The sequence below is a fragment of the Adiantum capillus-veneris genome, chromosome 5 (assembly GCF_014529385.1).
Source record: "Adiantum capillus-veneris isolate H3 chromosome 5, ASM1452938v2, whole genome shotgun sequence".
NCBI lineage: Eukaryota > Viridiplantae > Streptophyta > Polypodiopsida > Polypodiales > Pteridaceae > Adiantum > Adiantum capillus-veneris.
Genome location: NC_140935.1, coordinates 65,931,568 through 65,947,043, shown reverse-complemented (window position 1 = coordinate 65,947,043; position 15,476 = coordinate 65,931,568). Strand labels below are relative to the sequence as shown.

The window sequence follows — 15,476 nt, the reverse complement described above, 5'->3', positions numbered from 1 at the left end:
AAGCTGCCCAATCATTAGATCATACACAATGATTTTCATGTGAACCTACTTAAGCCCTACAAAGTAGAGCCACCAAGTGAGCCAATTATTGAAGACCCTCCCGAAATCAAAGACTAAGAAGAGGTGCTACAACCCGAAGCTATCCTTCGGCATGAAGACAAGGTACTATGACATGGTAAGATTGTCCTATGGTATCTTATTAAGTTCAAAAATTATCCTTTTGAAGATTCTAGATGGATGCAAGAAATACAGCTTAAGAATAGTATGAACCTTGTCAATGCTTACAATGCTACATTAGAGTAAGCAAATTTACATGTTTCTTTTAAATGACCAATGTTTTTGTCTTAATAAGACTAATTCTCTTTCTATTGTGCACAAATTTAAGTAGTATGCATGCTTAGAATCATGTTTGTGATGACGATGTCTCTCAAACACCAAAGTAGACATTGCCACTCTACTTTGGGAGGACGAAATGGACTAAAGAGCAGAATTCTTGCGGAAGCAAGCACCAAATGGATTAGTCATCCATATTGGAATGATTTTGTAGGGTAAAAAGGGATCCTCTACCCGTTAAGAAACTAACACTTTATATCTTCTACCTCATAGTCGGGGTCGACTATGATTTCAAGAGAGAGGTAATGTCATAAAAACTATATCTAAAAAATCCAAATGATTTTTTCATATTAAATTGATCATTTAATGTTGGAGAATAAATGGGAACAAGGGTTAGAATATAGACATGTGCTTACAGATCTATCTCAGCATGGGGCCAATGGTAAAGGGGTCCAAATGAGAGATGGTCTGTCACAGAGCAAGGCTAGCTAATGGAGCTTAAAGACTTTAGGGTTAGTCCAAAGGTTAGTGTTAAAAGTTCTTTGACCTTAGGTAAGCTAGGGATGTGCTTGAGGTGGGAACCCGACCCAAGCTTGAGGTGCTTGTCGTGCTTGATGACTAAGGTGCTTGAGGCTCTTGAGATGCTTAATGAGTAAGGTGATAAGGTGATCCATGACCAAGGTGCTTGAGGGGGTAAGGTGCTCTACAAAGTCAATGCATACTCCTACACAAGGGGGGGAAAGCCCTCATTGTAGGGGCTAGAGATAGAACACATACACCCTCACACAAGGCAAGCTTGGTACAAAGAAAATAAATAGGACACTTGTCAAGCCCCTCTTCATGTTGCCCTCATGGAGTGCCTAAAGCCTATTGGATGGCCTCCCAAGGGGTCCAATGATAATTTAGTTAATTTAATTAATTGTCTATGAATTTATCAAGTCCTCTCTCTCAAAGGGGAAATGGGGACACTGGTCCCAAAGCTACCCTTGTTGCTTAATATGCACTAAGCCTGTGCTTGGCCAAGCTTGAGGAGGTCCAATCATGTGCAAGGTATTGTTAGAAGAGGGGGTCGACCGAAGCAAGGAGGGGGGCTAGCTTGGGGGGTATACTCTCCCACACACACACACACACACACACACACACACACACACACACACACACACACACACACACACACACACACACACACACACACACACACACACACACACACACACACATTGTGTGAAGTGCAAAGTGAAAGAGCTCCATCTCCTTCTCCAAGCTAGTAGAGAAGTAGAGAAGTAGAGAGCCTACACCAACACTCTTGCCTATAGAATGCAAATCCAACCAAGAGCCATCCTTCAATGCTTAAGCTTGCCATATTCTCCATCTTCATTACTATGCTATTATGTATGCTAGCAAGAAGAGTGATGATCTATTACTATTTCTTTCTCCTATGAATGTTTCTTCTTCCTCTTCCCTACCCTCATTTCCCTCTAGCTCTCTCCACCTTTGAAGGTGTTTGAGGCATTGGGACTGAGGCTGGGGATGGTTAATGCTTTTCACAAAGTCTATGTTATGCTCGTGATGCATGAAGCTTTCCATCTTCATTGCATCATATAGGTCACAAGGAACACAAAGATTGTATTGTACCAAGTCTCTCTTGATGGGAGAATTTATAATACAAAATCCTATTGGAGGGGGGAACGGCTCCACATAAATCCGGTCCTCAACGATTGTCATGTTCTCTAAACTCTCTCTCTTGCAAAAGTATCGTTCATGCCAAGTTAACTAAGTATTATGATTAAGTTGCTACCACTAAATAAGTTCACCCTCTTTGTTCTCAAAGTAGTCTCACAAAAATTCTCTCTTTAATTCTCCTAATTTTGCTATTCTCAAAGTTCATAGGCCATTTGCATCACACTCTCCATCTACACCATAGCCAATTAAGCTGCAATTATGTGACTTGGGGTCCAACTTCTTTCTAGTCTCTTTTGAGACAGGTGAGAATATCTTACACCCAAACACAAATAATCTATCATAATTAGGCTTCTTGCCTATCCACATGGTATGTGGAATCTTGTAGTTCAATGGTGTACTAGGAGATCTATTGATTATATGCACCATTGTCATAATAGCCTCTCCCCAAAACTCTTGTGACATGGAAATAGCCCTCTTTTGAATAGTCCTATTCATGTGCTCAACAACTTCATTTTGACTAGGTCTATATGGCATAGTAAACAAGCTCTAAATGCCTTGTTTTCTACAAAAGTCCTTAAAGTTAGTGGGAGACATACTCTGCCCCATTGTTAGTTTGCAATGCCTTCATTTTCTTGCCCTAAATAGTTCTTGACCATAGCTAGGAACTTTTGGAAGACACTAAAGAATTTGTCTTTCCTCTTCAAGAGCTAGACCCACAGCTTTTGATTAAATTTATCTTGAATGTCAGGAAGTATAATTTCCCCCTAGACACTTATGCGGTATAGGCTCACATAGGTCACTATGAATCAAATCTAGAGGATTCCCTGACTTGCAATCTAATGGAACAAATATAAGCTTAGTCTGTTTCCTGTATATGCAATGCTCATACAAACTAAAATCAAAATACTTTAACAAAATGATAACATTGCAATTGCTTCATTCCCTTTTGACTCATATGACCAAGCCAGCTATGCCACAACTCAGTAGAAGGTAGCTTGGCTACATATATAGAATTCTCTTTAACGGAAGATACATATAAGAAATATAATGAGCCAAACTTTTAGTCTTTGAGCATGAACAATTCACGTTTTTTGATCAATAACCATCGATCTAGAGATTGCCCATTTAATAACTCAAGCTCTACAGTGTTGGCAGATAATTATCAGCCCAAAACCCTCAACCCAAACCGGGATAAATTTTTTTTTAGACTTAGACCGCCTTCAGCTCAACAAAACTTCACTCAATAAAACTTCAACCAAAATCAGAGACCTGCTCAAAATCAAGGAAACTTTAGACTAGGAAACCCACCTTTTGTGCAAAATGGACCACCCAACACAACAACAAAAACAATGGGAATAACTTCAACCATCAACATTGTCAAGGAGGAGGAGGAAGAGGAAATCAAAGACCTTAGGAAAGAGCCCAAGCCAATAGAGCCAAGGTATTAGAGGGGAAGGGAATCAAGAAAATGCACATGTTCATGCTGGAATCAAACATCAATGAATGAATAAATAGTTTTCAATAATTCAAATCCCAACAGAGTATCAAGGTAACCATTTTACCTTATTGATTGATTCTAGGAGTGCACATTCTTTCATCTCTCCTAGATACATTAGAAACATCATTCTGTTTGAACACCCGATTCATACCTCACAGTGGAATTAACGAAGGTGAAGTCTTCTACTTCAGTGAGTAACTTGAATTTTGTTTTGGATGGTCACAACAATTCAGCTCACTTTAGAGTCTTACCCATAGGATTCTATGATGGAATTCTAGGAATGGATTGGCTTAAGGTCAATGATGCTCACATACATTGTATCAATGCTTCATCGACTTTTGTAAATGAGCAAAACTCCAAGGTTACAGTTATCAAAAAGCGAGGACAACCTAAAATTCAACTAGTGAACTTTACCAATTTAATAAAGGGCTTAAAAAAAAATGAAATGATATATGTAGTAAAGCTTAACCCTGCTTTATGCAGTAAAGCTTAACACTGCAGAAAAAGCCAGACACATTTGAATCCGAGTGGCTAACAAAATTTGATGATGTATTTCTTAAAAAAGTTTCACAGTTACCACCCAAGAGTGAAGTTGATCATGCAATGGAGCTTATTCCAATGGTTACAGTTGCTGGTAGACCATACAAAATGTTCATGTCTAAGTTTGTAGAACTCATAGAACAACTCACTCAACTTCTTGAACAAGGATTCATTCGACTCAGTGTTTCTCCATGGAGTACTTCCATTCTTTTTAATTGAAAGAAGGATAGTAGTTAACGCCTTTTTATGGATTATCATGGATTAAATCAGGTAACAATCAAGAATGAGTATGCAATACCAAGGATTGATGAATTACTTGAGCGATTACATGGAGCTTCTATTTTTACAAAAAAATATCTTAAGTTTGGGTATTATCAAATACAAATCAAGGAGGAGGATATGATGAGCTCATAGCTATGGCGGGTGCCTTTGGAGCATGGCATGCACGTGTGGTGTAGCAGAGAGAGAACGAGAGAGAGAGAGAGAATTCGGTACAACAAGCCAAAAAATAAAAACAAGCTATGTTGAATAACCAAATGACCTTACATTTAAAGTAGAGACTTACCATGCAAAACTCCACTTTGGACTAATGTTATCTGCATGCCACAAAGACATATTCCCATGAGCATGACACACGAGATGAAGCCGGGCTTGAATACCCAACAACCCCCCCCCCCCCCCCCCCCCCCCCCCCCCCCCCCCCCCCCCCCCTCAAGCCCAAACCACTGACAATGGACTCGAGACAGCAGACAGACCATGGCAGAGTCCAATCACTTGAAACCATGAGTAGAAGTCCCCCCCTTGACTATAACATAGGTGTGTGTGTGTGTTTTCCCTCAAACAACCATCAGTGTGAGACATACCAGAACCCAACCAAACAACAAAGGGTGGTCTTACCATTATATTTTTATGGCAGTGTCTATAACCCATGCAATTATTGAGAAATAACTAACATAAAGGAAACATAAAGACAAACTAAAGAAAAACAAACTACAGGACATCACTTTCTACGAAAAGCATTGGTGCTGCATCATCTTCATCACCTTCAACCATATTGATCTGCTGCTTATTCTTTTTAAAGCATGTGTCGGAAGGATGATTAGTCTTTCCACAATGGGGTGCAAGGATTTTTGCTGAAACAATCCTTGGTTTGATGATTGCGGCATCCACATATCGCACAAGGTCTAGTGCTGGTAGTAGACCTGGTGGAATTGGCAATTGAAGTGCAACCACGAGCTACATATGCTATTGGTACGAAAGAGCTGATTCGTGGTACTCATTTCTCTTCTTCTTCTGCAATGAGTTAACAATACCATCCAAAGAAGGCAAAGGATCCTTCTCCTTTAAAATAGTGACAATTTGACAAAATTTTTTCCGGTAGACTATTCAAAAAAACGGCTATAAGATCTTCATCTGGCACAGGGGCTTCAACATAAACGAGCTGTGTTTTGATGCTCTTCAGTCTATTAGCTAAAGATGCAAAGTTTTCATTTTCACGCATGCGAATAGAATATAATTCCATTTTAAAACTCATTTTGGAATACTTAGCTTTGGCACCAAAAAGCTTCTCTAACTCTATCCAGGCAGCGCTTGAAGAATCAACATCATCCAAGTAATGAATAAATTGTCTTCTAAGGAAGTTAGAATGATACCAAAAGCTTGTTTGTCTTTCCTCTGTTGCTTGGCAGAGAGGGCTCGAGTTACTGCAGCTGTAGTGGCTGCTTCGTCGGTTGCGAGAGGCTTGACCATGTTCCATAGGTTTTTCCGCATCAGATAACCTTTGACTTTAATTTTCTAGGTGTGGAAGCCGGATCCATTAAACTTATCCACCTTTGATGCCATCCTTGATATGCTTTGTGAACGCCACAAAAAACCCTTGCCGATCAACCTCTCAAATGTTGTCTTAAAGTGCTTTGGGAATCCCACTAATTAATGTGCCAATGCCGACTAAAGGTGTTTCAAGATGCACGAAGATGCTCAATACAAAAATATCACCTTCTTTGTCACCTTGGTAGACTTTGGAAAATCACCTAGAATTCCCTGCATTTTGAAATGCTTGTCGAAAATAATAGATAAAATATGCCGGCTTCAAAAGCTTAACCGATATGCTGCAAATCGAGGACCAAGCATTGAACGGTGAGGTGTGAAGACCCTCTTGACTGAAGGCCTAAGACCAAATAAGGTGGCCACTATTTCAAATAGTGTGAAATTAAAAGCAAAAAATGGCGAAATACATATGCAGACAGTGCTGTTGGCAATTTCATTCTGTGTAGCCTGTAAAGGCTGACCTGGTAGGTGCTTTAGTGTCGAAAGATATTTCTTATGCCATGGTGATCCTATTGATGCCGGGTTGGATCAATTTGATGCAGGTCGACTTCCTCCCTTCTCTCTACATAAACGGCTGCTCCTGCGTTGCTGAGTCGAGGTAGGGATCTGATACCATATGATGAGCTCACAGCTATGGCGGGTGCCTTTGGAGCATGGTGTGCAGGTGTGGTGCAACACACACACACACACACACACACACACACACAGAGAGAGAGAGAGAGAGAGAGAGAGAGAGAGAGAGAGAGAGAGAGAGAGAGAGAGAGAGAGAGAGAGAGAGAGAGAGAGAGAGAATTTGATATGAACAGTGCCTCCGAAATGTGCTTCTGGATCATATCTATCCGACTTTGTATGACAAAGATATGCAAGAAACACTATTTTGGGAGACGAAAACAACAAAAACAAACTGCACTACTTCTTGCTCTTGCTTCTTCTCTGCAAAAATTGGCAATGGCTTGCTGCATAAGCTATATACAAGGTGAATACACATGCCTAGGCTCGTATTTGCAATATGTGGTTTTGTTGTACTGCAATTTGTGTACACATAATGCTGACGTAGAAGCTTTTGTGTACACGAACGAGCAAAACTGCTTGCAAACCTGTATGTGCACAAGTTGCCATGCTACCCGCTTCCTCCTTCTCTTGAATGTGCTACCGTCAATGCGCTTGTCGTTGAAGAGCTACCAACTTGATCGCTGTTTTACACCCGCCACAAAACCAAAGCTCTGATATCAATTGAAAGGTGCGTAGTGCATAGATGCGTGTGTGCGCAGTGTGGTGCGAGAGAGGAGAAACCCTTGTGTTATGTGAATGGAGTACCTCCAAGTAGTAGAGGAGCCCCTTATTCTTTTGGTATATGAAGAATAAGGTTAGTGTAGTCAGTGGACAAACAATCACGCGATCGTGGGCAAAGACGTATTGCCTTTATCCCAACAAAGAGACAAATGGCACCACTTGTTTCATTTTTGAGTCTACAATCCGACATGCAAACTAAACTCGACATTCTCAAATAAGGCTTTCCCAATGTTCTTTCAAAAGAATAGCACACTATATCACAAAAATGAAGATTTACACATAATTTCAAATTATTTAGCAGGTTTTACAACTACGTTGCCCAATTTAAGCTTGAAAATTAAGGTCTAACAAATCTGGAAGGTGTTTCTTTTTCATTTTCAACGTTTTACAACTACGTTGCCCAATTTAAGCTTGAAAATTAAGGTCTAACAAATCTGGAAGGTGTTTCTTTTTCATTTTCAACTAAAATTTGAATAGTGCAGTGGAATATGTGAGCATTGGGCCTTAGGTGTCATAATTCCTACTAAAGTCCTTGAGGTCATTAGCAAAGAAACCTTCAAGCAAGGTTGGATTGTTGGGCTCAATTGTGTGCAACGCATCATACGTTAGAAAGCACCCCAATAGCTAATTCATTGATAGCTTTATAATCTAATGCTTCCTTGTAACCTTTCCCATCAAAGTTAATGCTGCTAATGAAACTACAAGTTTTGGGTAGTGTTTTTGATGAATTTTCCATTGGGTGATAGCTCAATGGAAAGGTACTTCAATAGTGTCCTCAAGGTTGAGGGTTCAACCCCTTTTGAGTCTCCCTTGAATGATGCTAGCTTGGATGCCTGTGTAATGTATGTATGTGAGTGTATGAGGCCGCTCCCATCGATAAAACAAACAAAACACTTAAAAACATACTTAATATTCCATGGAAGGTGTTTCTATCTTGGGCTGAGAAAGGAACCCTTTTGGTGTATTATCACACTTAATCTCTGTACATTCTCATCTCCTTATGCTACAAATAGAATATGAACAAAAGCTACGTGGCAGTTTCATGATGTTTCGCAATTTTGTAGGAGTAGCTTGAGATGCTCATACCTTACTTGCGCAGGAAGGTCATCTAAAATGTTCTCAGTCTCCAACAAAGGACAAGTCAAAGAGAACTTTTATTTTGTATATTTCTTTTAGACTCTTTTTAGTACTCAAAGTTCTTTTGAAGAAGAATAACAAGAAATTTTTTACTATCCACCTTTAACATTGACATGGTGTTGTCAACAATAAGATTGAACTTATAATCACTTAAACATAAGATATAGGTTGATCAAGAAGAGTAGGCACAAGAGATTGATGAAGAAGCCAAAGAGAAGATGGCACGTGTATGGATAGCATATCCCTACACATAGTGTCCATAGTAAAATTTGATCAAATCCTTAAGGATAAGATGTAGTTAGAGTTTGCTTTTGTGAGGAAATGACACGTGTAAGATACCCTCACCAAACGCCTCAATGCATGCATGCAAACGGTCCCTACGTTTACATAAACAAGCTCAAGAGGAGTTCTAAAGGTGCAAAACTCTTTTAGTAATTTAGTCAAACATAGAAGAAAGATTTTTAAAAGTTGTACATGTTAGAAACATATGAATGTGAAATATATAGTGTTAAACTCTTTCTTCGATATACAAGTTGCACATGAGATTTGGCCTTCTTAGGTTGGTAAGGGAGTCAACAATATTCTTTGTTAGTGTTTTTGATTAACATAAGCCCTTCTTGACATTAGAATATGCACATGGGAGATGAGACAAGGTCATGGACATTATGTTCATATTTAAGTTGGTTGGTGGGATAATGGACCTTTTGTATCACAGATAAGGGGGCGAGTTGGTTGGGATCGTTGTCAATGTAATTATGGTCCCTGGATGATGTCTTGGTTCAACACGAGCATGACAAGACATTGTAATTTTTTGGGTTGATTAATATACTTCACTCACAATTGTGAGTTTTGGAAAAAAAAAAGTTGGTTGGTGGGATATATAAACGAGAGCAACAAGGCAAATTACACATGCAACACCTCTTGATCTATGAAAATATGTGGACCCATGCTACCTACGTTGTTTTTATGAACGCGGAGGAAGCTCAATCCATGCCTCTCTTACTCGTAGTGCGACACATAGTTGCACTCGATGCATCCATAATAATGTGTGTCAATTATATATTTGAATAGGATGTAATTAGCCAATTTTAAATCCAAAAGGCTTCATAGTCAAGCTCAAAGAGCTCTCTCTCTCTCTCTCTCTCTCTCTCTCAAGTCCTGAGTTCAAGACTCTCCGTATAGATTTTTGAAGTCTCTTGGGATTGTTCCTATGACGTTAAAACTTCTCTCTCTCTCTCTCTCTCTCTCTCTCACACACACACACACACACACACACACACACACACACACACACCTCGAAACGGACATAGGCACTGCTTTTCAACACATATGGTGATTGTGAAAGAGACACTCACACACTCTATAGAATTAAAGAGAGAGGGAGAGAGAGAAATTAAACATAACTATAAAATTTCAAGGGTAGTCTGTTGTACATGGGCTAAAACATACGCCTTCAAGGTGAGATGAGCGCGGCCACGTGGCAACAACAAGGGTGGTCAAGCAAAGAGGAGAAGAGAGGGACCCATGACTATCAAACTTATAAAGAGAGTATTTGGGGGAACATTGGGAAAGGGTTTCACTTTTGAGAGAGAGAGAGAGAGAGAGAGTGAGAAATTCATAAGCGCAAGGTAAGAAAGGAGGTGGTGGTGGTGGTGCAGCTACGTACTACGCCTCTGTAATAGGGCTTCTAGTGATGGGGCGCGTAAATTTGGGGTGCGTGGAGTGTGGAGTCTCGGACAACCCGCTGCGCTGCAAGGTGGTGGGGCCGACTCTGGCGCTGGTGGCAGCGGTGACAGCAGCTGCCATCGAGTGGCCGGTGGGCGCATTTGTCTACATCTTTCGCCACCGCAAAGGCCGCCGCATCATGTCGCACCCCATCTGCGTAGTCTATCCTTCTGTCAAAAATTCCTTTCCCGTCTGATTTTGAAAGGAAATGGCTCTTTTTTGCTTTAATTGGAGTGTGCCATTGGTAATTTGTATTCATAATCCTCTGTGTGCCACATACTCATGCATCCTTTGAGGCCACCTCAATTTACCCCTTGAATTCAAATGTAATGAATTCTATGGAAATAAAACAATTAGGCTCATATTTTATGTGTGTTTTTTGTGAATGGCCGGGCGACTGCATATTCTGAGGAAGCTTTCCGGTGTCTCCCAAACCAAAGCCAAGAAGAATGCTAACCATAGTCTGCCAATATAACCATAGATGGTTAGCACACACCATGCATGTATGTGCACACATGAGCGTGCGCAAGCCCACACACAATCCAACAAATTTTGTCGATCTATAAATTTTTGTGTATATTGCGAGGTGCAAATATATTCTTTAATGTTATATTGTCTCTTAGTAAGTGTTACTGTCCGAGTACTGTCTACTCTATGGTTCACAAGTGATGGGAGTATAGAGATAAACACACACACACACACACACACACACAAACAAGTAGAGGTTCAACAAGGCCTTAAACATTACCTGTGTGAAAACTAGCATAACTCCAGATAAACCTTCGGATGAATCGATCGATGCCGAAATTCATTTTCCCTGCCAACACTGTCGAATACAGTGCAGCATTGCTCCCAAAACCGAGGGTTCGGAACCATATCGGAGAGTGAAACATGATGGCATCTATCCCACGTAGCGGCAGAAAGACTTAAACATGCAGACAGCAATCACCAAGGGTGGCCCATTTTGCCTTCTTAGCATGTTCATGAAAGCTTGCCTTCTTTAATTCATCATCAACATAGGTACTGCCTCCGATTTTCAAAAGAACCGCCTTCCCTTGATACAAATGGCTAGGCTATTTGGAGTTTTGCAGAGCATTAGCACCCCTAATATCAACAGGATTGCTGGTATAATGCCGACCCCGGGAGTTGAATTGGTCCGAAAGACAATATTGAAGCTACCTCGCAGCTTGATAGGTGCCGTAGATAGGCGCCGCCTGCACAGTTGAGAGAGAGGGGATAACCATATATATATATATATACACAAGAAGATTTGGAAATTTCTCATGCAAGAAAACAGAGCCTTTTCCAGTGTTTTTTCATACAATGCATAACATCATGTGCTTCTGCTCGAGAGACACCACATACCTAGCTAGATAAGATTGGAGGAAGGGGACTGCCAGCCCGGTGGGAGGGCAGGGGGTCCCCTTCCCCCAATCATACCTAGCTAGGTATGCGGTGCCTCCCTCACAAAAGCTCATGATGTTTAGGTAAGTCAGAATGTGCCACCGTTGGCTCGGTGGTCCCCTGCCCCCAATCGTACCTAGCTAGGTATGCGGTGCCTCCCTCACAGAAGCTCATCATGTTGAGGTAAGTCAATATGTGGGAATTATTGTGAGAAGTTGTCCAAAACTTCTTGTGTATAGGTGTAGGAAATTGGAATATAGGTTGGGCATCAAGTAACTCTTGGCCCTTTTCCACCAAGCTTATTACTACATGAATTTTGAAGGGAGTTGATGTTACTTTATATAGAAGGATGCCCTCAACAACACTACACTAGAGTCATAAACCAATTGGTGGAAGCAAAAACCTCTAAAGCTGGTCAAAAACCAATGAGGCTTAATCTCTCAAAGCACAATATACACACCGTCTAATGGCTCAATCTCTCAAAGCACAGTATACACACCGTCTAATGGCTCAATCTCTCAAAGCCATGGTGACCTCACGGCTAACTGTGTGTAGATAAGTCTCTCTCTCTCTCTCTCTCTCTCTCTCTCTCTCTCTCTTCCTTATAAATTCTATAACTGTTGATTAGCAATCTCATCACGATTTCTCTTAACCATGTCACCGTAAGTTATAAGTTTGCCATCAGTCCCTAATTAGCAATCTCAACGTGAGTTTTCTCACCCATGCCAATTTCTTGGGAATAGAGCCTAGTCGACACCACAGCCTGGTCATGGTGGTTCTTGGGTGTTTTTAACTAACTCTGATTTATAATTAGAAAGAGGGTCCCTCGTGAGGGAGGCATGCTAAGTTTGAACCAGGTCTCTCTCTGTCTCGGGCATGATTTTCATTGTCATGGTGCTAGCTACATAAGGACAAATCACTTTCTTCCTAGTTTGCCTGTTCTAGATTCAAATTCATAACGTGAATGCCTTTGTGGGGGTTTTGGTGGTCATTCGAAGGATGCAAATAGCCAATTTGCTGCTACACCCCATCAGCAAGCCGTTCTTCGACTTCAAAATTATGCTTGAGATTCCTGATGGCCATACACAACAAGTCATTATAGGTTTTCAATACCCCTTATTGAATTCATCTTCATCATCATTGGTGGGTTGTTATAACAAAGGGTTGGGATGGGTTATTATTTCAAAGATGACCACATATGCCATCCCCAGAATTAATGTCCTTTACCCTTCCTTGACAAATCTTCTCTCTATTTGAACTTAGTTACCTGGGATCTATGTTCAATAGACCATCTCAACACACCAAGCCCCTTCTTGGAGATAAAAACATCGTGTCCAACACTGTTATGATGCAACCCTAATTTATTGCAATTTACAAGAATGCAATTTGGTTTCTTTGGTGCCAGAAGTACTTTCAAATGTGTAGCCAACTACCCAAAACTAGTCATTTTTAACCTGGATGCATCTTGATTCACACTTGGAAAACACACAAGTTAATTCTAGGTGAAGTGGTACACACACAATACACAAGTTTAACCTCCAGCCACCAGCTTGAAGTCGTTGGTCTTCTTAATTTCAACCAATGGCATTGAGATAGGCGCTTCAAAGCTCACCGTAGTTCAATCCTTCTTGACACCAACTAATGTTAAAACATCTACAAAGTTTTGTGGGGCTTACTACCTTTTTCCTTAGGCTTTTTGGCCAAAATAACACACTCCTTATGATAATGGTGTCAAAGGTCCAGTGGGAAAGGGTAAATCGGGTGATGAACTTTTCTATAACCGCAAGCAAACCTCCTCTTCATACCAAAGAGCCAATAATTTTTGGATGTATCATGATGGATCTCCTCGTCGTCAAGCTTCTAGCACATACCACCCACCAAACGGGCACGAGAACTCACCGCAGGCAATGCCACACCGAGAGGGTGTGTACACGGCAAGGGAGAGGGAATGCTAGCTGTAGGAAGAGGGATCACTGAGGGAAATGCAAGAGAGAGAGAGATCGATGGTGGAGAGAGAAAACACTCGAGAGAGAATGTGGCACACACAAAACGCTAGCAAATTGCAAAACGCTAGAGAAAGAGTGCCCAAATGCTGGATCTCTACACTGATCAACACATGCCAAAAGTACAAGGGGAGGGGTTGCATGTATAGGCAAATCACATATTTTCCTACCTACAAAACCCCATGATCCCAGATAAATGGCCTAAAATGCTCATAAATATGTAAAGTCACTAAAAGTGGCGTGACACACATATTTAGTACTAGAATTGTAGAAGACTCAAGACTTTGACCATGGAAAACCCTAGGAATGGGGTCGCACCTCATGCTAGCCTACTACTGGGTGAGAAACACCGTGAAAGGCATTGCCATGAATAGGTACATCTACCTCAAGTACCGCCGAGCATAGCCACAAAACAGCCCTTAATTAATCCCTAATCTGCTCCTAGGAGATACTCGAGATACCACCGGACAGGAATCTGAACTCTAACACCCCCTCTCAGCTCTTGGATAGGAAACAAGTCCAAGGGAACTGGCATGAGAGGATAATGTTGCATGTGGAAGAGGTTTGGTGAAGATGTCAATGAGGTTATCCAAAATCGGGATGTACTCTAGTTGGATAGAGCCATCCTTGGTCTTCTCACCAAAATGGTACCGTATCTCTATATGCTTGGTCTGGGCACGGAACACCGAATTCCTTGCAATGGTTATACAACCCTAGGTGTCAGAGTACATAATGGTTGTTTGCTAGGGAAATCCCATCTCCAAAAGTAGCCTCCAAATCCACACTGACTCACATGTAGCACTACAAATAGCCTGATACTCTGCCTATGTGGAAGATAAGGCAATTGTAGGTTGTTTCTTGTTGCTCCATGAAACTACTCCTGAGCCAAAAGAAAAGGTGTAACCTGTAGTTGACAGTCATCCATCTGGATCTCCACCCCAATTCGAATCACTCCATCCTTGTAGAATGATCTGGGAGTCTATACCTCTAGCCGCATAGTGAATGCCTAATGACTTCGTTGCCTTTTAAATACCGTAGAGTCCAAAGAGCCTGCTCCAAATGTGACTTGCGGGCTTCTACATGAAAGAGGTCCATTGAGAATCCCACCGGCAAAATGACATCAAACTTGGTGTTGCGTACCCAAATGAGAGAACCGACCAGTTTTTGATACTATGTAGCATCTGCTACAACGGGGAGATCAAACTGTGACAACTTTTGATTGGGTGTTGAGATAGGCCGACACTCGGTCACACCAAATGCTTCCAAACATTCTTGGATATAGTGCTCTCGAGAGAGAAAGATGCCCTCCTCTGTCTTCCATATCTCCAATCCAAGAAAGTGATGAAGCAAGCCAAAATCTATCATCTCAAACTCCTTAGCCAAGGTCTCCATAGTTCTGCAAATGTGCTCAACATGGATCCCTATAATCACAAGATTGTCCAGATAGAGGATAACAAGTGTCATCAATCCCCCCTCATGGTAAACATATAAATCTGGGTTTCCAAAAGACTATCAAAAAGATTTTTGCAGGAAGAACGAGTCCATCTTCTGGTACCACGCTTGAGGGGATTCCTTTAAGCCATAGAGAGCCTTTGGCAACCTACAAATCATGTCGGCAAAGTTTGGATCCTTGAACCCTGGAGGTTGCTCTACATACACCTCCTCCTCTAAATCACCATTGAGAAATGGTGAAAAAACATTCATCTAAAAAAACGGCCACTTGAAAAGGGGAGCAAGGAAAAAAACTATCTAAATGGTCACCATCCTTGCAGTGATTGCAAAGGTCTCGTCATAGTCTACAATAGGTTTTTGAGAAAATCCTTTGTCAACTAGTCTTGCATTGTGCTGTCTAAAGAACTATCAGATTTGTACTTGCTCCTATAGACCCATTTGACACCAATCACTTTCCTCTTGGCAAGCCGCGAAACCAACTCTCAAGTGTTGTTCTTCTTGATGGGGTCAAGCTCTTTTTGCATGGCCAACTTCTGCTTTGGTTGTGAAAGTGCCTCCTCAACTGTAAGAGGATCTCTATC

General features: G+C 41.1%; 1 protein-coding gene across 1 annotated transcript; it reads left to right on the top strand.

Annotated features, from left to right (window-relative positions):
* The first annotated feature begins 9,859 nt into the window (after nt 1-9,859).
* On the top strand, nt 9,860-10,407 carry LOC147457459 (uncharacterized). Its single transcript, XM_086513591.1, has one exon. It carries the CDS (start codon nt 10,005-10,007, stop codon nt 10,230-10,232), a length of 228 nt encoding a protein of 75 aa, XP_086369717.1. The 5' UTR covers nt 9,860-10,004; the 3' UTR covers nt 10,233-10,407.
* Nucleotides 10,408-15,476: the final 5,069 nt, after the last annotated feature.

What these genes read in the sequence shown, in the direction of transcription:
- LOC147457459 (XM_086513591.1), top strand. Translation starts at nt 10,005, where the DNA reads ATGGGGCGCGTAAATTTGGGGTGCGTGGAGTGTGGAGTCTCGGACAAC.